The sequence below is a fragment of the Anomalospiza imberbis genome, chromosome 4 (genome assembly GCF_031753505.1).
Source record: "Anomalospiza imberbis isolate Cuckoo-Finch-1a 21T00152 chromosome 4, ASM3175350v1, whole genome shotgun sequence".
Taxonomy (NCBI): Eukaryota; Metazoa; Chordata; class Aves; order Passeriformes; family Viduidae; genus Anomalospiza; species Anomalospiza imberbis.
In genome coordinates, this window is record NC_089684.1 from 6,198,130 (window position 1) to 6,222,933 (window position 24,804).

The 24,804-nt window shown below is 38.5% G+C and overlaps 1 protein-coding gene across 2 annotated transcripts; it reads right to left on the reverse strand.

The window, feature by feature from the left end:
- Positions 1–1,426: 1,426 nt before the first annotated feature.
- On the reverse strand, positions 1,427–24,502 carry TRAPPC11 (trafficking protein particle complex subunit 11). Of its 2 annotated transcripts, none has more exons than XM_068186995.1 (29): positions 24,146–24,502; positions 23,031–23,200; positions 22,543–22,613; positions 21,666–21,780; positions 19,298–19,397; positions 18,502–18,575; positions 18,183–18,279; positions 17,207–17,340; positions 16,746–16,893; positions 16,214–16,307; positions 15,754–15,833; positions 15,579–15,657; positions 15,444–15,498; positions 14,258–14,403; positions 13,133–13,194; positions 12,898–13,030; positions 12,180–12,310; positions 11,472–11,627; positions 10,787–10,974; positions 10,435–10,583; positions 8,744–8,865; positions 7,964–8,083; positions 7,536–7,601; positions 7,280–7,436; positions 5,588–5,696; positions 5,252–5,343; positions 4,236–4,369; positions 3,695–3,862; positions 1,427–2,223 (listed from the first exon to the last, which is right to left on the reverse strand). In XM_068186995.1, the coding sequence occupies exons 1-29, from the start codon at positions 24,350–24,352 to the stop codon at positions 2,179–2,181; spliced, it is 3,402 nt and encodes a 1,133-aa protein (XP_068043096.1). In that variant the 5' UTR covers positions 24,353–24,502; the 3' UTR covers positions 1,427–2,178. The 2 variants fall into 2 exon arrangements, 1 of the variants encoding a protein (XP_068043096.1); XR_010998042.1 differs by having other exon boundaries at positions 2,156–2,223; positions 7,280–7,461.
- Positions 24,503–24,804: the final 302 nt, after the last annotated feature.

The following is a 24,804-nucleotide window of genomic DNA, read 5'->3' on the forward strand; positions in this document are numbered from 1 at the left end:
GTGGAAATTACAGTGCTAGGGCTAGGTCTCTAGCTCAGTAGCAGTTTGACCATGTTCATCTCAATCTTTTTTTCCCTGAAAGCTATTTTTAAACTAGTCTATATGTACTTCTCTTTTCTTTGATACTTAATTAGTATCAAAGTATTAAAATAGACTGCATTTATGCAGTATAAATTGAAGTGTGAATGGTGCTCATCAAAATACAGTAAATAATAAAAAAATTGCACTTACACTGAAATACATGCGAATATATCTCCTTAAGACTTCCAAAGGGATTTGGGTTATGAATCACAAACATTCCCCTCAGCATTAGAATCTTGTGAGTCAGAAAGATAGTCATCATTAATCACTTCTTGAGCATTTTTAACAAGGTGGCTCCTGCTTGCTGCATGTTTTCATTCACATCAGTAATTTACATAGCATAAAAGGCGTGCCTAGCACTTTAGAGACAATTAGCACAAACATATTTGCTTTGTAGTGTTTACAGCTATAATAAGATCATATGAAAAAAGAAAGGAGTCCCTCTGTGAATGAAAGAACGGGAATTATGACTGTGGCAAAGTAGCAAGCTTTTTCCATGGTGTGGGATATGCCTGCATTTCTGTTTTTCCTTATTATTCTTACTACTCACAGTTTTAAGTAGGAATGTATTTAGACAATTCCCTTAAGACTTCAACATTATTGTAACCATGAAAGTATTTTATGTTATCCCCTTTCTCAAAGGGATGAAAACCACTGTTAGACTGTTTTGGGGGTGGGGGAAGGCACCCAATTCTCCATCAAGCACTTACACTACTTGCATCAACATGTCTTTCAAGAAGCAGTAAAAGAGGTGATTGATGCAATCTGAGTGACTACTTAAGAGAAAAAAATATCTGGAAAAGAAATACATTTTCCACTCTGAAAAAAAAAAACAATAGAGAGAGAAAGATAAGATACCTATTCCATGACTGCCACTTAGTTCAGTACATTTAAGCAAAGAATAAGGAATGTTTAATTTGTTCTTCCCAGCACAGTTTGTCAGTCATCTTCTTATCCCCATCTATACATTGGAAAAACCCTCATAATAGAACTACCTCTGCACTCCATGGAAAAACAGTATATCCTCACACATTTTTTCAGGACTTCACTCATGCTTTCCTTCAAGTATTACAGCTGTTATTTTGGAGCTCAATGCCATAGATGGAAGTGTCAGCCCACAAGTGAGATCAGTTACGAAAGAACAGTGAAAGCAATGCAGTTAGGGACAGTTTCAGAAGTACTCTGTCACAAGCAGTTTATTAGAACTTCACTTCAACAATAAATAAGGTATTTCCCAAGCAATCAAAAGGTAATTATTTAGAAAGTTAAACAGTGCAAGTTTTCACAATGCAATTTTTTATATATACATATTTTACTGTACTTTACACACCAGTTCATCCAGAGCTGTAAAACAATAGGATGTTTATTTTTTAAATTCACACAGCAGGAGAATATCAAGACTTGTCTTTAATCTGGAAACTATGTGTAAAAGTAACCCCAAACCACCAGCTCCAGGTTAGATAGTCCAACTAGAATGACTGAATCTCTGTTCTTTAGACTAGCTGCTGAATTCAAAATTGGATGTATGGCTTACCCAGGAGAAATAGTGCCTTTTGAGAGTTACAGTTTTAAAGGACTAGTAAGCTGCTCAGTTGCAACAGCATGATGTAGCCATTTGTAATTTACAGTGCTACTGCACAACCTGCTGTGTCTTCAACACAAGTGGCACAGGACAAACTTCTGTAAAAAAATGATAATTTTCAATGTTGTAAATCTCTAACAGTAAATACAAACTTCGCACTTTGCACTGTTAACCGTGAAAACATCTTTCAGGTTTGGTCAAATGAATTAGCATTTCTTAAATATTCAAGACATTTAATATGCCTCAATAATACTTTTAAGAGTTTGACATTCAAAATTTACTTCAAAAGAATGCTTCCGTTAAATAAAGCACCAAGATTTCCCCACGTGTTTATTCCTTAAAGAAAGTCTATGAAACACTAGCTTTTTTTTTTTAAACATTAGTTCTGCTAAGAGTTGTAATTTCAAAATAAAATTTAATTCTTATGGTTTGATCAAAGCCTTGTTTCCAAAGTGAGCTTTACATATTCTGTGCAACATCCAATTTCTTTAAGTGCAGAGGTACAGGTCTCAAAGTTATGCAGCTGCAATCGAGTTGTCATCTGCCTGACGACCCTGAGGCTTTAAGAAAATAAAGACAGAGAATTAAAAAAAAAAACCCAAAACAAAACAAGCTATCCAAACAAACTCCCTTCAAAAACCCAAACCCAACCAAAAAACCCACATCCAGGCAAAAATGATAGACTAGGAACTAACTCTGCAGTGCGCTATTTCACAACACAGTAAAATAGTGTTGTCAATGTAGCTCTGGTACCCAAGTGTAGCATTAATTTCATCCCACTCCTAAAGGTTTCCAGTAGTGGCACAAACACAGAGGACATCCAACTGAAATTTCAGTTTGGCCCCTAGAGGCCTCAGCTGCCCTAGTAAATGCCTTCTCCACACACATCTGCACAGCTTAGACAAGGCCTGGCTTATCAGAGCATTACTACAGTAGAGAAAGCTGTTAATTATCCATGTGTAAAACAGGAATTAGACTGACAGTTTCTTGGAGAAATTTTAAGCAACATGACTAGAGATAGAAGAGAGCAAGGAAGTAGTTCTAAAGAAGAAAAGGCATCCTCTTAAAATAAGGTTTTCTGATGTTCTGACAACTCCAAAGCAAAAGCAAAGAATTCTGAGGCTTGAGAGTCCACAGCAGTTTTATGAACACCGTGTTTTTGAGAAAAAATGCCTCTTCTATTTACTTAGGAGGACACCCTGACAACCAATCTTGAAGAACCAGTGACTGCCAGCATACTCGAAAAGAAAGTTCTGCCTATCTCTTTTGGTTAAAACAAAATTGAAATAATGCCAGGCCCGTTTCCTAGAAACATGATTACAGATGTCTGAACAAGTCCGTCTCAAATCATATAAACAAGTCTTTGGACTCCTTGCCTGTTAAGAGTCTGAACAAAAAGTGAACAAAATATTCCAGAGACAGCAGCAGTGGAATGAGAAACCACTGTTTCAAGTAAATGGATTTAAATGATTATTAAGAAGTAAAAAGATCTGTTTTTCATGGCATGACTGAACTGTCTTCAGAGTTATACCACCTATAAAAAAAATCTAGACTGATTCACCGACAGAATGAGTTTTCAGAAGTTATTTAGGGAGATGTGGGATGCTGCAGTGTCTTTGAACCTAGTCATATGGGTTGCTCAAACACTTTTTTCAGAAGTGCTATGAATCATGGTATTAAAAGTATCTGATTACTTAGCTTGCTCTACTATGCTCAAAATAGAGGCAAATTTAAAACTCATTTTACAGAGTCAGACACGGAACAGAACAACAGAGACACGACAAACACTTTCAGTTAGTTCACCTAGTGGTAACCAAACACATACTGCACTGAAACAGATTTCCTAAAGATTTTGGCTGACAACACCAATGCACAACACAAGATTTTTCAAAGCAAGTAATCCTGTTACAAGATGCACATTTTAGTCTGCTTAGAGACACTCAGCTTTGAACACAGTTGGGGTGGTTGTCCCCAGAATCTGAGCAGCCCCAAGGGGAGCCTTGAAATACAAGTCACTCCTCACAGCCTTACCTTTACAAAAATGTGTGTCGGTATGAAACGTCTGAGCAACTGATTGGTGAAGTTTGGGAATCGCATCAGGTTAACGTGAAGAGAAGGTAACTGCTGATAGCCAGCCATCAGAGGATAGAAATTATATAACATCTCCTGCTGCGAGCCAGGAAGGATTCGTAGCCGGATCTTAAAAAAAGAAGAAAAGAAAGCCACAACCATAGGTAAGTTCTGTGTCCAAAAGCTCTGCCTACTTTTTATTTATACACTGGTTACTTTCTGAAGCTGGAAAGAATGGAACTAATTTCCAATTCTAGTTAAACTATTGCTTCTCTACCGAAACACCATGTTACCCATAAACAACATGACAAACAGCTTCTAGGCAGGCTTCCATCTATCTCTTTTTAAAATTGAGTCTGCATTCACATATTCTTCTAGACAGAGTTTACCATAATTTAAACATCTAAAAAACAATGAGTTTATCCTCTCTATACATCGGTGTAAGTCTAATAAATGTATTCTTTACTACCAGATAAACCAGCAGGATGTGGCAATTGTGTACCTGTTTAAGGCCAGAGAACATGAAGGCATCACTGGGTTCCACGGACACCTCCACATCCTGGACTAAATTGGTCTTATTTTGCAGGTGATACCTGACAGGTAAGGACTCTCGGACTCGACCAAATGATGGCAGATCTTTGGAGAGAAAGTTATCTCAAATACAAAATACATCTTCAAGTTCTGCTCAAAAAAATTAGACTTTTTTGCAAAAAGCAGTGAAAAGTTAATAAAAAAAAGATACAAGAACTAGGCATCTAAAGCCCTTCTGTCAAGTTTCTTTACAAACAGATTAAGCAACAGAACACAGCTTCATTACAGTTTTTCAGTATCATGTTTCAACATCTAGTTACAAACCTCCCAGCTGCTAACAGTGCCCAAGAATACTAACTAGGAAGTCACTTCCATTGCTGCTGACTATTTCCAGCTTACCAAAATCTAATCACATATTGTCAGGAAGCTCCTTCACAGTGTAACAGGATAGGAGGATAATGGAAGAATCTCAGTACATATGAAACCAAGCAGAGGAAAGCATTGAAATTATGTGTGTTTGGTGGGCATTTCAATCCCCCTCTGTTCTTGTGCAGGTGAAGTGCTGTAAAGAGAAACATTTCACCTGGCAACATGCATCTCCAGCTCTTCAGTCTGTTTCTTCCTGGGATGCACCCAGAATGTGGGTGGATAGAACAACTGTTGCCATAGGCATCTAGAGAAACCTCCTGGGAAGGCAGCATCAGCAGAGCTAACTCCAGTCTCTGTGATGCCACATAACACAGGTTGAGTGTTATTTCAGCTCCATTGACATCTTTTAGGAGAACATCTGTGTAACTACCTACCTCCTCTTCCCTTCAAGTGGGGAAAGAAGAGCAAGCCTTGAGGCAGTTTCTTTCTCTAGCTCTATAATATTCAGCAGCATTTTTCTGTGTTTTGCTACAGTAAATTGAAGCTCTGGGTGCTGTAAAAATTGTGGCAGTCTTTAAAATTCTAATTAGGACATGTATGTTGCCAAATTAATATTACCTGCATTAACATGGAGGGGAATGCTCTCTACAATCACATGTGGTAGAGTGATGACTGTGTTAACAACAGGTACACTTTCAACAGGTGAACTTCTGCAGGAAAAAGTCAAATGCAGACCATGTTGAATATTATAGTACATAAAGTATCAAGTAAGTATACAAACTAAGTAGTACTTAGTAGGTCCAAAGTCTAAACAGTGCTTGTTACAGGAAAACACAAAACTTTTTTGTTTGTTTTTTGCGCTCCCAAAAAATCCCAAACCCAACATCTCACTATCATTCCTAAAAAAAAAAATCAGCTTACTTCCTCTCCTTACCAAGGCCAAGAGATGCTTACCTCTTCCAGGAAATTATATAACAACCAGTTGCCACTCCACTAGCATTAGTAACTGGAGGACATCGAAGGCAAAAGCACTCACTGGCACTCTCACCTGTCTGTAAAACAACTATCAGCAAGATTTTGTTTAAAATCAAAGCATAATAGCAGCCTAAGCCACCAAGTCTAGAAATGCAATATGACACAAACACAAGCATTCAGCCAGAAAGGCCTTTGAAGTGCTTTGCAAAGTATACCTACATAATGTATAAATCCAATAGATTGGGAAGTATTCTAATACATGAAAGGGTAACATATACGCCACTTTGCCTTCTGAACAGCATTATAATACCTTTAATGTACTCAAAGAATGAGTCATTGCAAATTTAGAGTTCCCAAACACACACAAAAAGCTAAATAATGCCAATTCAAATTCTACACTTCTACAGCAGATTCCAAGACATCAGCATAAGATGCCTCTGATGCTTGAAAATGAAAATGAACATGGACACATCCCCTCTTCCTCTGAAATGGATGAGAGCAGGGGAAGATAAGAAATACAAGAAAAATCTACTGGCTTTTCAGTGAAACTGAGTTCTCACTTTTTCTTCCTTCTCTACTCAAATAAACTAAAAAAAGAGAGTGTCTTTACACGTAGAAAGCGATTTTTAAGAAAGTGTTAAGAAAATAGGTTTTGGTCTTTCAAAATTTATCATTAATATTTAAAAACACCCCATCAACCAAAAGATGGACAGCTGAACAGTTGATACCTACAGGGTTCATATGTCCTGGCACGTAGCTCTTTAGGAGCATCAATCAGAAGCCATGAAGCACAAGGTGCCAAAACGGAACGTGAAATATCATAGTTTGAAGACTAAAGGAACTGGGAAATAACTGCTTTTTGCCAGGCAACCCTTGAATCAACAGAGCAAGCAGAGGCTTGCAAGTCTTTGATTAAAGGAGTGGACAGCTGCCCCACAGTCAGGCATCCACCTAGAACACCTCACAGCATCCACAATTTTGATGGAACACATAATTCACATCTCTGATGCCACAAATGCAAAGACAGTGTTTTGTTGGAAGATTTTGGATCAGCTCTACTTTTAAGTACTCCACTTATTTAATTTCAAAGCTAACACATTGCAGTTTTAATGGCTGAGATCTTCAAGATAATTTCTTTAAATGTAAATAACAGGTTACAGAACTGTGGTAATATTAAAAAAAAAAAAAAGATGGCTACTACTGGTTGTTCTTTACAACCTACCCTTTCTAACTTCACATTTTTCAGTTTTGTGACTGCAATCATGGACATGGATCACTGGCCTTTGGATACTGCCTCTATCACATGGTAAAAGTGCATTCCAGAAAGTATATATGGCCCAAAAACACTGGAAATATTGCGTATCTTTTGATATGGATATCTAAGAAGTTGCATTTCAGAAGTATTTCAGGTGCTTTCCCTCATGTCTATTATATTTAGAATTTTATTTACCATCCATCATCCAAGTCTATTTAGTTGACCTAGTGAAGCAGAACTACATTCTAAAGCATGCTTCTGTCCAAGTTGTATTCTGGCAAGCAACTAGAGTACTCGGCAGCTTTCTTCTACTTACAGTTCAATAAGCAAACATTATTTAAAGCGTCCCCCTTTATTACTCCCAATTTATGCAAAAAGTATCCTCCTGAGAGAAAATATACTCTAAGAAAACTTACCATTCTCCACATAAGATTCCAGTTGATCTACTGGGGTCATGGAAGCTGACAGTTGTAACTTGCTTGTTACAATAGTGAGAGGCCAAGGAGAGGCACTCAGGATGTCCGTCATCAGTAAAAATGGGATATCTGCAAATACTCTGTCCAAGTGCTCCAGCTGTCAAGACACACACAAGCTCTGACTATTTCTAACTAAACAGGGTGTGACTCCAAAGTGCTGTGATTCCAAAACAAGAACAACTTTTCAAACACATACCTTTGTGGAGACAAATTTGACAGCAACATCAAAAGGAAATACTGTGTCTATGGTTACAGTTTCATCCTTTAGAGGCAACAAAAGGGATGGGAAGAATAGAGGGGAAAAAAGTTATATTCAGCTTAAGGCCTGGCTATTCAAGTCAACAATTATTAATATAAAGTTACTTGTGATCATTATTTTAATCAAGTCCTCCCCAGGGAAGAATGTATCTTTAAAGATATTTACAAACAAATAAAGAAAACTTTTCTTCTGCTAATAGTTATAGAACTGCTCATACTAAAAAGGGCTACCATACTGCTGACTTAGCATTTATTCTATCTCCTGGAAAGGGTTCTAAGATACTCAAAATTACAGCTTTTAGAATATTTCTTGTATTTCACAAATTTATCTGTATAAAATGCTAACAGTGCATCTTTAAAACCTACCCGGTGACACCTGCAGAGGATTTCTTTCCCCTCAACAACAGTGTTGATTAAGTAAGAAATGTAAAACAGAAACATTCTTGCACCGACTGTTCCACAACGGATATATATTGGTTTTTCCAGCTGCAAAATAAAGGAGACTGTGTGAGCTATATCTAAACTATATCAATTAGGTCTAGAAGCTGTCCAAAAGCTGTTAATCATCTGACTTGGTCCAACAGGGTAACAAGAGAATGGGCATTATTTTGACCATCATGTATCTCCTAGAATGCACAATCTGGATCATGCAGCAAATGATTTTAACCAGAGCAGCACAACTCCAGCTGCTTCACTGGATTTGTTCCAGATGCTAGTCTGCTACTTAACAATACTAAAAAAGAACCATAACTGTGTAATATATGACATAACCAACTTCTAACTAACTAGTCACAACTTCAGTTTAGAGCATATTTGATCCTCTACCCTCTTGAATCACACTTGCTGACTATTATCTACTGTCCATTAAGCAGTGCATTTCATTAGCAGTTGAAATTAGCCTCCTTATTTCATATCTCCTAGCTGTATCATCAAAGCCAGAACATAACTTATTCTCCAATTCAGTCCAAAAGATGGTCCCATTAAAGGAATACTAAACAACATGTAAACAGTAGGCAAAATATGCCATAAACATTTCATTTATTGGTTTAGATACCAAAAAGTAAACTGAAGTTCAACTAAGGGAGTCTTATTAGTTGGTCCCTATTTTCTTGAGTGTGATATAGAAGTAAGGTTTTAAGCCTTGACCTTTTCCCCTGGTTGCAAGTCTCCTACAGGGATATCAGGAAGCAGTGCAGGAAAAGAGTCATCACATGCATCTGTCCCATGAAGAGTCACCTGAGTTTTCTGAGTCAGGTTAGCATCTTGCCCTAGGATTAAAAACAGTGTTCATATCCACACAGGCTTACATCACTACAGCATGAAAACAGTAACTAAAAAAAAAAAATAATCTCTAAAAGCAATGCATGAGGAATTAACACAGTTCATTTTGTCAAGAGAATCTTTCAAAAGTACCAGCAGAAGATAGATTTGACAACACCTCAAAATTTTCCCAGTTGAAGCATTTGTACCCTTGCAAGTTTATTGTTTTATCTCTTTGGGCCATGAAAAAAAAAATCTCAAAAATCAGGAATCATATCTAGATATCCCCTATCATATATGTAATACAACAGGATTATGTGCTTCAAGTTTTTCTTGAAATTCTATAATGAAGTAGAAATGAAGTTTCACTGTTCTGTGATTCTTTTGTTTTCAAGAACATGCTTTAATGATTTCACATATTTTAAAAACTTTTCTTTCAAGTTGGTGTTGAAAATACATTAAAAGAAATGTATAGATGTTAAATTACACCATTCTTCCGTCAGAGCTTAACCAGAATAATGGCATTACTGCAATTACATGGGATTATTTTCAAAGCAAAACAAGCCACATCTTGCCAAAGAGTTACAACTGTGGAAAATACATCACCTTCCCTATAAGTGAAATGTCAGATTTCAATTGTTCTTTTAAAGCAATCAGCAAACCCACACTGACCTTGCATATCCCATGTTAAAGAGATTAGATCAAGCAAGGAAAAAAAAAAAACCTAAGAAAACAAAGACCACCCATTAAACAGTGCTTCAGGAGCCAAGCCCAAATATCCAATTAAACAAGTTTCAAGAATACTCCAGTGACTTTAATGAACCAAATAACTCTAGAGAAAACAAGGTTCTATTTCAGAATACACAGAACATATGGCATCCTAGATGCTAGTGACTTAAAAAATACTTTTGTCTTTCTGGATAATTGCTACAAAGAGGAATACTGAGTATAACATTTGGGCTTCACACACTGAAAACTGTCAGCTATATCTACACAGAGATAGCTAGGACTCAGACATACAGTATTTGCATTTTTTTTCCTTTGCTTGCTAAAAAATACCGCTTCAGTGCTCCATTATTCCCCAAATTTCAAGTGGTCTAAAAACCAAACCATGTTGTCCAGGGCAGGGAAAACAAAAAAAAAGCAGGGTGGGTGCAAGAAAAAACCCAGTCTGAAAAACAATGTCTATATTTAGAAAACACTTATCTAGCACTGTCTAGTGCTGTCAGCTCAGCAAGAAAAAGATCTCTGTTTGGGGAAAACTTTAGTTACAAGCACACTGAATAAAAAGTTATAAAATAATATAAAAGCTTTCAAGTTTTCTTTCAAACTTGTAAAGATCTATATTCTGAAAATACCCATGTAAGCACCACAGACAAGCAGTGGTCAAAATAATCATAACTGAATGAGTCTGTTAGCTGTTGTTCTTACCACTGGTATTTCATCATCCCCAACTTTCATGCTGGTTTGGCTTTTAATTATGGCGAGAAAACAGTTTACTGTATTTCTCTGCATTGCGTCCACAAAAAGGAGTCAAGTATGAGACTGCCGGATTAAAAGAAAATAACCCCAAATACCTGGCTTTAAACCTGCTGTAAGCTTGACATCTTTGGCCACTGTCTCCTCATGTGACTGGACTGTCACAATCAAACAATACATTTCATTAGTCAGGGCAGGAGGTTCATGACGGAGCTGAACAGAAACATTTGGCACTCTAGAAATGATCCTTTAAGAGAAAAGACTCAGTTATTGTATCTTTCTTAAATAACTTGCTTTTAAGCCTAATTTAAAGGAGGCCAAAACACCCTATTGCGTAAGAAAGTCCCCACAATCGGTGGCCTATTAAACTAAGAGATGTGAGACTCCTGAAAAACAACATAATGGGAACAACTCAATAAAAGAGACCACTCTGGAACCCCAGTTACTCACATCGTGCTTGCCTGAATAGTCAAAGTGTCCCAGTGCACCTCATTGTCTGGAAGCTTAGGTCTTCTCTTGAAGGACCGTGCTGCCTGCAATGCTTCTTGAGATGAGGAAGCATCTCCCCCTCCTCCTCGCCAGTTCAGAATCACACAGCGGCCAGATTCACTTCCCAGGATCAAATCCACAGAAGTGATCTGACAGACACAAATTTAAACACCTATTGGTGAGTCTTCTGATCACCTGTTGTAGGAATATAGTTTTCCAACATAGACAGACATAATAAATACATGTACCATCAAAAACCTTCTGACAGCTTGGAGACTGAGGACCTCACCACCCCAGGATTTCATTGAATGGAACAGCAGTGGAAAAAGTATCCATGTTCAGGTACAAGCAGTGCTAATAGGCTCCAATTTCCTACCCTCCCATAGTATTATACCAGCACTCACTTTTTAAGTACTGCGCATATTTTAAAAAAAGGATAAAATTTCCTTGAAACAATTCTTCAAATTTTCTGGCTTTCTTCATGTTTTGTCCTTGTCAGTAGTTTCAGTCACTTCTGATACTCAGTTTCAAGATTTCAGACATTCAGAACTGCAGTTACTTTTTAACTGGTGCTAGATTAGGGGCACACTGTAGTTTGAGTTCATTGTATGTAACAGTAAGAGGGGTACAAAACAAATGGACAAACCTCAATCTTCTTTCCTACATCTTCAGTTTTTGCAACAAATTTAAAAGAGAACTTTCTTGTTTTGCCAGGCACTAAGCACATTGTTCCTTGCGATGACTGTTCTAGAATATCACTTTTCTGATAGGCTTCTTCTACAACACAGTATTGGTTGTAATCCTACAACGGAGAAGTGGGGGAAAAAGTTGATACTTTCAGACAGAAGACATCTTTAAAGAGTACTGGCAATGTAGCAAATATTAAGGGTCTGTGTTACTGGATCACACTGTATGGGTTTTTCCTACTTTTCACAATATCACAGTTAAACTAGGAAGTAATTACACTGCAATTCTTTGACATAAGATATCCATTATATTAATATAACTTCATGAATCAGAAGAAATAAGACATTGAAATGATCCTTCTGAAACTTTAGCAAGCTTCATAAAAAAACAGATGAACTAACGATATGAACTAATGAGATGGACTAATGATGATAGATATCACAGATGAACTAATCAAACTGCATTTCAGAATCTTAATCCAGTATCAATATATTTGTCAAAAGCAATAGATAATGCATTAAAAATCCAAACATCTTTCAGTTTAAATATTAACATAATTTTTGGCAAAACTTTTGATTTTTTTTTTTAATGCTTAAAACTAATAAAATGTTATTCCATTCTTATTATCTGTTTCTATCACTAGGTCAGAGATCTATAGAACACATACCTGATTATTGAAACTGATGCAAAGCTTAGAAAACCTGATAGGATGAGGACAATCAGCTCTTAAGTACACATCAAACTGCACAGGAACATCAACATGAAAACTAGGGGCAAGAAATTTTGCTTTGCACTGTACTGGAATTAAAAAAGAAAAGAAAAAGAAAAAAGAAACAAGAAGTAGGTGTTAACATAAACTGTAACATTAAATTCAGAAGCACACTCCTGAAATGATTGTGGCAAGAATTGTTCTGCGTATAATCTTATAATTCTGTTTTGCAAGTGGACAAATTTGGCAACTAACACTGTCACAGAAAGCCACTTTTCAGCACTTGGCCAAAACCTTTGCACAGGAGAGGAGATGCGGATGTCCAGCAGAAAATAGATAGTCCTGTACACTGGGATGTCACACATGCCCCCTTTTCAATGGGAAGTGTTACTCTGCATACATTCTGCCCTCTTTCCTCAGAATCCTACTTCACAGGACACCAGAATATCAGAAATCTTTCAAAAACAGGGAATTCTTTAGTAATCCATATCGGGGATAAGAGATCACTGACTTCTCTCATTATTTCTTATCTTGTTGATTTAGACAAGGAGCAGACTAAGGCTGGAACATTGTTGTTAATTTTAATACATCCTTCATATTTTCATCCTAATTAGCTTTTGCAAGGCATAACTACATCCAAATTTATGATCTGGCATAAATTTGCTTTCTTACTTACCAAATGGTATAAAGTCTTGGACTTCTATTGTAAAAATATTACTGCCTGCCAAGGAAACACGGTCAGCCCACAATTTCTGCGATGCTTTCACAGCAGCAGTGTCACAGTCAGGTTCAGGATCAGGGCTTTCATTCTGCGTGCAGGCAAAGGATTACAAAGATCAATAAAAGAAGGTTACCAGACACTGACCACTCTTAGGATTATTTGAAATGGTAATAGGAGTTCTGCCACTTACCATCAGAACTTTTATGAGATTTTTTTCTATTCGAGATTTCTGATCTTCTTTAAGAGTAGATGCTAATGAAGAGAACAAAACAAATATTACAAGACAGAAGCAAGGGTCTCTACTTTTTTCTAACAGTAAATCTTCTCCTCAGATTGCATCTTTCAAATAACACATTCCAGAGGGGAAAAAAATTCTAACATCCATCTACCATAACAAAGGACATTCCCATTTTAAATGTTTCCTTTTTCTTTCACTGGAACCAAGTAAAATATTTTTGATTAGATAAGCATTTTGTAATTTATTGGAGCAAAGCCTCAGAAGAATAATGCTCATACCTCCTTGTTGTTTATGTTTAAAAACAGAAGAAAGCATAGACAAGTCTGGAACACGCAAAGAGGCCAGCTCAGATAATACTGGAAAAAAACAACTGCAAAAAAATTTCTTCCTGTCACCTTCCTTTCACAGAAGGTGACAGGAAGAAACAAGGACTACTTCAAAGAAGCATTCTTTTTTTGAATGAAGGTGGTTTTGCATAATTTTCTATTCTTCAATAGAGAGTAGCCTGACTAGCCCTAGGAAGATGCAAACCCATTACCACTGGCACTAATAGTGGTATTAGCAATTTAGGGCCCCAAAGGATTACTTCTGCAATGTCAAGGAGCAGGCATTACACAGACCAGAGTGCTTGCATTTTTACTGTGGAGCCACCCTATGCCACATTTTTTCCCTAAAACATCCCATGTACGTATTTCATCAGCAGAGTTCTATAAAGATTCTTGGGGAAGCATGTTTGGGATATTAAAGTCCAGAAAAATTGTGTTAGCTTTGTTACTAGGAAAAATGTTTTTCCTCTTTTAGCTATACTACTGCTCTTTGCCATCCCAAAGCTCAGGAAGTTCCTGTTACATTATTTGAACAGTCTCAAATGAAGCTCTGTGTCTCAGATATCCTAACACAGTCTATTTTGAATGCAGTGAATTTTATAATAGAAGAAAGACAACTCCCAGTGTAGCACACAAAGTAGTGAAAATCCAGCAGAAGTACACAGTATTTTGTAGTCAAATAATCTGAAGTACTGTAAGCACTGTGTCTGACAATGATTTGTTATATTTCAAAATATTAATAGAAGATTACCTCTGCCCAATAGCTCTAAAGAGTATGTGATATAATCTTTCAGTTGGGCCATCAGATATGAACATTTGAGTGCTGTTGTCAATATGGAAGTGAGGAGAGTCCACCATCCTTCGCTGCGATAATCACACATAACATAATCCAAGAGCCTGCAACACAGCAAAGTTGAGAGGAAACAAGTTATGCTTACCAAAATTTTTTAAAAGCATGCATTTTTTTGGTATCACTAATACAAAATTCACCTTCACTAATGCAAATGCTAGATTAAAGTCTACTGTTTATCCAAGCAATGATTTATTGAAAACAGCATGAAACTATGATAAAGAAACATTTATTCCCCGAATTTTCTATTTCTAGATAGAAAATTTTTCACAAGAGAACAAGAAAACTCATCTGTCTTCACATAAAGAACTAGCAAAACAGCAACTGGACAGAAGTGCCTTAGTCCAATATCACATTAAAAATATGCCTTACTATTGAATATGCAGTATGTATTTAGAAAAATAAACGAACCCCCCACATTGAAGTCCCCTTCCAAATGGAGGAAATTTAATGTTCCTTAAGCCAACAGTTTCTTTTCTCTCTTACTTCCCATCCCCCTTCAAGGGTTTCAAAGGTCCACAACATATGCATCAATATTTATCAGGAAAAACCACACACCTCAATATGTGCCTAATACTGACCACTGTTTGCTGTTACTAGCAAAGCAGAGAAGTGATTTTTTTAAACTCTTCTCAACTATTTAAGACAAGAATTTCTGCCTACCTCAGAAAAATCCACCTAACATAAACAAAAAAATGCCTGTTCATAGAACAATCAGGCTTGACACAAATCAAACTGCTTATCCTAGCCTATCTTCTCTTCCATGTAAAGTCCAGTCACCTAAGAAGTAAATACATCTCTCCTACTTCAAACCAGAGAGACAGCATTCAATCAGTGAGTTAGATAATTTGCCAATATGGCAAATTCCCACAACAGCTCAGAGCAGGAAGTTTTTATGCTCTAATAACTGACTCATATGTTTTAGTTTCTTTAATATAAGTGGGGTTCATCGACTCAATAGCTTGTGCTTCAATCACAACCAGATACAAGGAGCATCTCATACAAGCTTCCAACATTATTCCATAGCAATAAGACACGGGGTCTTAGTGAGAAGGCAGCATGAGAAGCAATCATAAATGATACTCACTTCAAAGCTTTGGCATAATCTTTAGCATAGTAATATTCTTCTCCCATTTGAACCACTGAAAAAAAAAAATCCAGATCACTACTGAAAGCCTTTGCAAAATTAAATTTTAAAATGTATCTGATTATCTACACTTACTCAAATGACTTTTCATTCTTGGACATTTGTATTTCTTGAACTGTGCGACAGCATTACTCAACAAAGTGATTATTAGCTCCTAGTGGATAAAACCATTATTGACATCATTATATGTGCAAACATTAGGGTCATGTTAAAACAACAGATTTTTTTTTTTTTAAGGAATGAAACTTACTGAGTGAAGAACATTTTTCTCTTTTAGCTGTAGGGATAAAATCCCCATCTTCTCCTTTTCAGGATCAGAAAGATCAAAGCCTGCATAAGACAATGAAAAAACCCATGAAACTGGAATTCTGTCCGGACCCAAAGGGAACAATTTACACCATGAGCAACATGCATGCAAGCTTCAACTCAAACTCACTCACACATTCTATTACCTCAAGCACACTCACACACACATTCTATTACCTCACAGGCAGCTACATCTCCCTAGAAGGAAAATTCTGGAACACAATTATCTTTCCCCATGCTTTTAAGAATCTACCCAAAATCAGCAAATTACAATAAAACCACCTAGTCCTTATACTGCATATTTTAGCATTTAAAGGGTGTATGTTAAGACAAATTAGTCCTTTTCTCATCTGATATCAAATAAGGATTCAAACTCATATTTCTGTAGCAGTAGAGAGACATACTTAATATTCCTTGCCGCCATGGTCTTTGCCCATAAAAGTCAAGCACTCCAGTTTGCGTTTCCAGGGGATCTGGATTGGGATATGTCACAGAGGACTGTAAATTCAAATACAGTAATTAAATGGGGTCCTGTTTTGTTTTCTGCCTGGCAAGTGTTAGAAAAATACTAAAACAATACCCTCCCCATATCCTAGTACCAATGCTCTATCTCTGCTTCCTGTAAGTCACCAGACACAGTGCACATATAAACATACTAGAAAAACAATGTGAGTTTTCAAGTATCCAGAGATGCAAAAGTATATTAAAAAAATTTAAAAACATGTCAGAATTATTTGTAAACAAATAAATACTAATGTATTTGTCTTGGGGCAACCTTTTCCATACATTACAAATACATGTAATGTTAACAAAGACACATATCCTTTTCTTGGATTTCATTTACACGTATTACAGATTGTTCCACTTCCATTTAAGACTACATTAGGAAATTCACTATCTGGTTAATTACAAAGCATTTTTCCCCTCACAACTTACATCATGGTTGCAAAGCATACTTGCTAGTTGTTTCCGTTCCTGTGCATAGTAGGCTGCCTGCTGGTAATAGAAACCTGGATTCTGAGTTTGAATTGCTGTCAATCCCAGCTTAATTGCTTCATCAAACAAGTCACCAAAAGCCTGAAACCTGTTTAAAAATATTCATAACCAAGATTATGTATAGAACAGCAATATGAACTAAAAGGTGCCCTATAAATAAAGTTCTGGTTACTCAAGACAGATTATATTTCTCTGAACTTTTGCATCTAAGTTCTATGGCTGCATTTGTTCATACTCTCTTAATTCGAAGAGACAAGTAGTCAATGATGGATGCAAAAAAGAACAACAGTGTATTTTACATTCTTGTGTATCTCCTAGAGAGCTAAGAATTTGTATCTTGTCTAGATAAGTAAATCATTTGAAGTTGACTGTTTATCTAAAACTACTAAGCAAAAACATACTGTTTAGACATCCAGGCAGCATGCTCAAAAGCCAGTTCTGCACTTCCTATTTTTTTCTTGCATAGGTCAATATGCTTCCTGAACTGTGCAATAGCATCCAGTGGAGTATTATGTTGAAAACAGAGGCGACAGATCTAGGAAAAGATAAAAATAAAATGAAAAATCACTGTGAGGCTGCTACGGATTAGCACTCAACCCTGCCACTCCCCCAACTAATTCTACATATTTCTGAAGAGCAAAAATTGCATAAAAAACAAAGGAAGAAAAGTTTATGGTAAGCATCTGTAAACCATAATGTACTACACCTGAAACCATGTGGTTCTCTATTTCATCTAATACCATTTATCATCCCCTTCTTGCCCAAGACATCAATGGAAGAGTGCATAGCTCATTGCTGAATATAACAGGGAACTTCAGAGCCTCTAGAAAGATTATTATTTTGAAGCCTGCAGTCCACAAATGGAATTTGATGGAGTACAACTTCAAGATTCTTGGATTCTTGGATTCCACAACTTGGAAGTGGTGGGATAGTTTTGCTTTACCTAGAAGCCCTCAAAACACCACAAAAGTATGGACTGATTCTTAGAGAGTTACTGTCTTCCCCCTTACAAGCAGTAACTGAACTATATTGGCCTAAGCTTTGTAAGAAGACAAAACTATTCAAGGAACAAGCAGCCCTGGTGTTCATTCTCCCTGCACACAGTGAGAGTTAGAGCCTAGTCTTTCAGAAGACTGCATCTCAAATGAACTCAAATCCTTCAAGATAATCCCAAACTTCAGCTAAGGATCTTTCTTTTGTTTGGAATTCAGAAGTCTCTGTAAGTCTGAGCAGAATTGGTGTTACAATGATAACTCTTACTAATCCATCTCTGTAAAAGCAATATAAAACTGAACTTTACAACCTTTGCCCATTAAAGGTGCATCAACCTTTTTCTTTTAAGTAACAGATGTCAAAGACTAGAAGTACAGTTGTTACCTTGTAATTTATAAATCCTGCCATGGTCTTGATTTCCAGCATATTTGTTTCATGAGCCCTCAATTCATGCACAAGATTATATGCAGTTCTGTAATTCCTAAGCAGGAACAATTAGAGTTAAATCACATATGATAATAAAGTTCTATAAAAGGACTGCCAACAGTGAAAAACAGCCTTCCAACCAGAGCATTCTCCCCAGTGAAGAACTTGCCCCTTACATACATGTTTAAATAATTTTGCATTCAGGAAAATATTTGTCAGTTTATGGCTTAGCAGTAATTTGGGGTAGAGAGGGTGGGGAAGATAACATAAGTCTTACTTGAGAGCATTCTGTGTATCCTGTTTCAGCTCACTGAAGAAGGCTATTTTGAACTGGTGTCTAACAAACAAAAGCTGCAAAACACAACCAGTGTACATCATTCACAGACATCCAAACATACCTTGTTACCTACAAAGAGATACAGGTGGTGACTTCAGAGGTTTACATAATACAGCACTTGACTTGAAAAAGTGACTGTGCAACTGTCTCCTAATAGTTCTGTCTGCCACCATGACGCAGGAGTGATCCTTCAATAGATTTAATCTATTCAAAGCCTGTTACCCTGCCACAAACACCCCAAAATCTCTATGCCAACAGAGCTGATTGTGGTTTGGAGCTCACCACTTGGATTACAGCTTCCAAGAGAGCAAAACTGGCAATTGCAACAGAACATAATGTGTCCGAGTGCATTTGAAAAGCAAAAGTTAAAAACTGAAATCAAGTGCAACAATGAGTACAAAATATCTAAGGGAAACACATCCCACAACTTAAGATACCGCACTCAAATAGGTTAAACCGTGTAGATAAATGAGAAGTTTTTCTTTTTTTAATCTGAGAACTTAATTTTGCCCTGCAGCTCTTCTAAGGAAGATATGAGAAAGACAAATGTAAGAACAAAACCAATCAAAATAAAAGTTTAAATTGCAGGAAATAGAATCAGATTTACTTCCTATACTAAGAGAGGACATCTCAAATTGGAAGGGAGGAATAAAAACATTCAAATTACAAACAGTTATTTTCATGCTTTAACATGCAATATAGCTTGCACAGTATTTCATAAATAGGGTAACATTACCTGATGAGTGGTTTTGTTCAAGAACTCCTTATGAGATTTAACTCTTCTTATTTCCGTATAATAGTAAGTTTGTGCGTGCTCATAGAAAGCATTTTCCAACCTGCAATAAAGTTGCTCATAAGTTTCACAAAGTTTCTCCCACATACAAAGAAATTCTTAAGTTCTTCAAAATAAGTTGCTTTTAATCATGTTTGTTTTACTGTTGGCAAAGGACCTTGTGGTATTACTAAACTCCTCTAAGTTACCACACAGGGTAAGAGTCTGCAGACAAAAACTTTTTACAAAAGGGGTAGTATTAAGTAGGACAAGTAAGTTGAGAGCTTTATATACTAACTTCTCATACAACAAACTCTAGTATTTAAGATAATCTCAGGATAAGCTGTTCTGATTTTGCAAGGTAATAGAAAGATGAAAGATGCCCTCAAGTCAAAACAAGAAAATCCTGCAGAGGCTCACAGAGTATGTCTGAACTGCATCTGTTTGCTGGACTGTGGGGGAAGGAGTGGAAAGGGAAAAAAACAGCAGTAAATAAAATTTTGAGGGTACAGACTAGGTCTCATCATTCTCTCGAAACATCAGTAGCAGAGGTAAAACAATGGAACTTGTCTGCAAGAGAAATAGCCCAGAGCAACTCACAGGGAGAGAGGACAAAGAGGACAAGAACACCAAATGCAATATGAGACTGAGGAGGATCTAAGGAGCATATGTTGTATGATCAAGCTGTAAGGAGTAAAATCAACTAGAACAAGATCCAAATCCAGGAGAGGAATACATGCAACAGCACTGATACATGCAGGAAATAAAGTACCAGTTCTGTTCTTATAATCTCAATTTAGCACCAAAAAACACATGAAAAGCTAGAAGTAAGTTACTTTATTTTGATCAATTCCAGTGGCAGTTTGTGAGCAGCATGGATACAATAGCAGCATTAATTTATGTTGACATTTATACTGTTTATATATGAGGGTGAGAGAAGAGTTAGGTTCAGACTGTGACCCCTCCTCTCCCTGAGGATATATGGAAAAATTTAAACTAATTATAGTAAACATGATTGGACTTAGTTTAAGCCCTTCTTTTTAGAGCTACACAGAAGTGTCTACCTTTCCTCAATCTGCTTTTGAAAGGCCTTCCTAAATTATTTGAAGTGGTAGTCCATGTAAATATCAAAACAGAAGGCACAAGAAATGTATAAAATGGCAAAGACATAATATTTGCAACCAGATAGATGCCACTTAACATAAACAGAAGGAGAGAACTACATGGCCAGGAAGTGGAAGGGGAGGAAAAACCAAAGGCCTGCTAAGAGATAAACCTAAAAACATATTTGTATGGAAAACCATTTCAAACCAGCAGGGCTAAAACCACTGTAGAAGTAGAAAAGCCCACTTTACCTCTTCCTGAGGAACATCTTGGGGTATCTACTAATATTTCTTTAAAAGCAACATCTCTGACTGTCATTACTCAACCTCACAGAGAAATGAAATCATGTGGAATTCATCAGAATAACCTGAAGAATTCCAGCAAACAGATAAAACATTCACTGCTGGTCTACAATCAGTGTGTCACATTCATCTCAATCTATGACCTCTCAAATTCTCCATTAGCATCATGGAATTGTTTAGATTGGAAAAGACCTTTAAGATCATCAAATGTAACTGTCAACCTGTTACCAAGTCCACCACTAAGCCCATCCTACCGTCCCTAAGCACAGTATACGTGTCTTTTAAATACACCTTCAATGTGACTCAGCCTCTTCCCTAGGCAGCCTGTTCCAATGCATAACTCCTGCGGTGAAGAAATTTTTCCTAATATCCAATCTCCCCTGATGCAACTTAAGCCATTTCTTCTCATCCTACGGCTTGAAGGGAAGCGACCAACTGTCCACTAGTCTCCTTTCAGGGAGCTGTAGAGAGTAATAATGTCTTCCCCGAGTCTCCTTTTCTCCAGACTCAAGACCCCCAGTTCCCTCAGCTGCTCCTTGTAAGGCTTTTGCTCCAGACCCTTCACCAGCTCTGCTGCCCTTCCCTGGACACACTCTAGCACCTCAATGTGGTGAACTGGACACAGCACTGCATGGATTTCCATCCACCATCTCCACTGAGCCAGCAGAATGAAAGCCCTCGCTAGCACACTAGTAGTCCAACACTGGCATGCTGAGCTCAGGCTTATTTTTAGTGAAACTGGTTTTATCCTTTTCCCATTTTAAGTCTAGTTTAAAGCCCCTTCAGTAAGCTCTGCTAACTATTGTGTGCAGATCTTTCTTCCCCTTAGAGACAAGCGTTCGCCACCTGCTGCTAGCAGGCCAGGTGCCATGTAAGCCAACCCACGGTCTGCAAACAGAGCAAGACAGGGGTTTACAGTCACTTACCTTATGATATAGCCAACAAGATGATCAGTGTGGGGAAGTACAAAGAGTGATTTTCCAGAGAGGTCACAAGCATTACATAAAGCTGCAGCCCTCTCTGATGCGATGACATCTTCCCCTAGGGAAGTCAAAGAAAGCATAAGTAAGTGGTATGTGGTGCTGCAATGTCAAACTAGTTTTAAAAGCTTAAAGGTCAGGTTATGAACCCCAGGTAGACCAAAAGGTCTAAACAGTATTGAAAAATCTAATAAAGATAAAACCAAGAGCACATTCTTCCTTACTTCTTTCAGAATACTATGTGCTTCATCCAGCAGAACACATGCAGAAATTTTCTAGCAGTTTTCAGCAAAAAATTACAAGTATAATGTAAGTTTTTCATCTCTCACAGAATTAGGTATCTCGTGTCTTGAGAAATACAATGGTATCCAGGAAAGACAAACACATATAGCAGGTAGACCAAAAATTCTATTGATTAAAACCAAGTTAAGACAAAAGACCTCTGTAGGTACCAAATACTCTTCCTCTAAGTTCTCAATGGTTTTACTGGTTTACCTGATCTCAAGCAATGCTTAAAATGCAACTTGCTTACAAGAAGGCAGGTCAGATGTATTGCCATATAAACCATCTCTGATACTGTGTATCAAAAAAGGCACTTGGACTTAAGAAGAAGAAGTTAGGGATAAAAGTATCAAATGTTTAGGGTCAACTGTCCTGAATGCTCTTTTTATCCTTACACCTTCCTGCAGACACGGTGCATTTAATGAATGTAGATGACATCAGATGAAGAACCATAGAAAATGTGACAAACCAAAGTCAGCTCAGTCCACTGGGCCTTCTGAAAAATCAGAATTCCACAACTTTACATAGAGTTTTCAAGTACCTGGAGGCAGTGGTGTTTTTTTCTGAATCAAAACCACAGCAACTTTGGTATTTCTTCCCTGCAAACTCTGCCTAAAATAAAGACAACATAGCACAGTGTCAAGGTTTCACTTCTTATTTCTGAATAACCAGAAAAAAAAAATCAGTCTAGATGGAAGCACTGGAAGAATGTTACAAAAGTGAAAAAGCTAAATGACACAATATGTTCCATCATTCAGAGAATGCGGTCTTCCTTCTTTTGGGACAGAACAATTCTGCTGAGTTTAGCAAGTAAAATTTCGGGGGCTGTTTTTACTTAAGCAAAATAAGTAACAGTTTTACAAATAAACCATCAAAAAAGTTCTTTACTGTATATTAAAAAGCAAATTTCAAGTTCCCCTTAACTCATGTTTAAGAAAAAAAGTTATGTGTTCTAGAATGCAAACAGATTCTCCAAGTCACACTTACATTAGCTTGCAGTACATTATGAAGCAAGTGAAAAATATCTACCTGACAATTTCAACTCGAGTAGCACACTCCAACTGTTTTTCCTTCCACTGTGGCTCATCCCAGTCCAGTTCATAGAATACCACCACAAGTGCTGGAACCAAATTCAGGTGTTTGTTCATCCAACCAGTCTTCAGGATTCCTTTTGGAATATACCACTCATAGGATGTCCGCTGAAAATATTGAGGATATTGAAGCAAGCTACAAAATCCATTTACAAATATTTATAGCAGGAGAAATGGCATATCCTCTACATTCTTGTCACTAAATATGTTTGTCATCTTGCCTTTAACATTGCTCCCCTCAAGTCTTTGCTTCCTATCAGGCCATATCCCTCAATAGCTCAGGCATCAGGGCCTGGTGCCTGAGATATCAGCAGCAAAGAACAACAGATTCCAGGAAAACTGGAGAAGAGGGTTAAGTTCAGGAGCAAGTCTCATACACTGCCATGAAATGTTAGGCCCAGTTGAAAACAATGGTCTCAAAACAGTGCAAGGACACACCAGTTTAGATTGTCTTTACCAGCATCATGGGATTACGCAGTTTCCTAATAGTTAAACTCACTGACATTGCTTCTTAACTTGCCATTGCAAAGCAGAGAGAGTAGCAGAGATATTCTTTCTGCTGTGTGTCACTCAGTTAAAGTGAAATGTTTTGTAAAAAAGAAAAAAAAAAAGCCTTATTGGTTAGGTTAGGGTGTTTCTTTTTTCAGAATACATTATCTGGTTTCTCCAGAGTTAAGTTTTGGGTTTCATTAAAGATCAAATTTTACAGGGTACCTTAATGCTATGTAGAAGAGTAGCAAGTAGTTTAAAAAGCAAGCCATACGGGCTTTCTCTGCTTCTGGCTCAGGAGCTAAGGCACCCCTAGGTTTCCTGTGCACCCACAGCTCTCCATCACAACGCCCTCGGCTTCCCCTTGGCCCGCACAATTTCCCTGACTTCAAACTCCCACACTTCCCCTCCGGCATCGGGGAAACAGGCGGCAGGGGCAGACCGGAGCACGGCCCATCCCCGCAGGGAGGCACCGAGTCCCGCAGCCCCGCTCCCGTGCTCCCGGGGCAGCGGGCTGGGACCCCGCCAGGACGGGGCGCAGCCGGGGCCGGCGCCGCTCGCTACCTTCGTCCTGCACTTGGGGTACTCGTGGTCGCCGGGCAGCACTTTGAAGGAGATGGGGACGCGGTCGGCTCTGCGGTTGGCGCAGAAGGCGTCCCACACGGCGCGGTGCACGGCGTTGTACACCACGTCCAGGCCGGTGAGCGTGACGAACGCCATGGGCCGGCAGCACAGCTCCACCGGGAAGTCCCAGTGAGACGGAGGGGTCATCCTGCGCCCGCGACGGCGGCCTGCGAGGCAGCGGGACGGCGGCGGAAGGGCGGCCTAGGCCGGCCACACGAGCGCCCCGCTGTCCCGGGCCCGTGCTCCCCGTGGCGCCGCTCACCGCGGCGGGACGGAGCCGGGAAGCGCCGGCTGGGAGCGGCCGCGGGTCACGGGAGGCGGCGCGGGCGGGCCGCCGCCTCAGGAAGCGAGCGCCGGGCAGCGTCAGAAGGGCAGCGCGAGCGGCCAATCGGCGCCTCCGCTGCACCCCTCGGACCAGTCAGGAGCGCCTGCGCGGCGACGTCACCGCGAAGGAGCCAACGAGCGGAAGGAGGAAGCGCGGGGGGACGCGCAGCCGGCCAATGGCGGGGCAGGGGGCGGGGCCCTCGGGTGCCCCGCGCTGCCCTCGGGAAGGCGCGTCCGTGCGAGTCCGGCGGGGCCGCGCCAGCCAGGCCCGCCCA

Coding starts and splice junctions, on each gene's coding strand:
- TRAPPC11 (XM_068186995.1), bottom strand. CDS start 24,352: ATGACCCCTCCGTCTCACTGGGACTTCCCGGTGGAGCTGTGCTGCCGG. Junction 21,781..22,542: donor AAAAACACCACTGCCTCCAG/GTACTTGAAAAC, acceptor TGACTTCCCTAG/GGGAAGATGTCATCGCATCA. Junction 15,499..15,578: donor AAGAATGAAAAGTCATTTGA/GTAAGTGTAGAT, acceptor TTTTTTTTTCAG/TGGTTCAAATGGGAGAAGAA.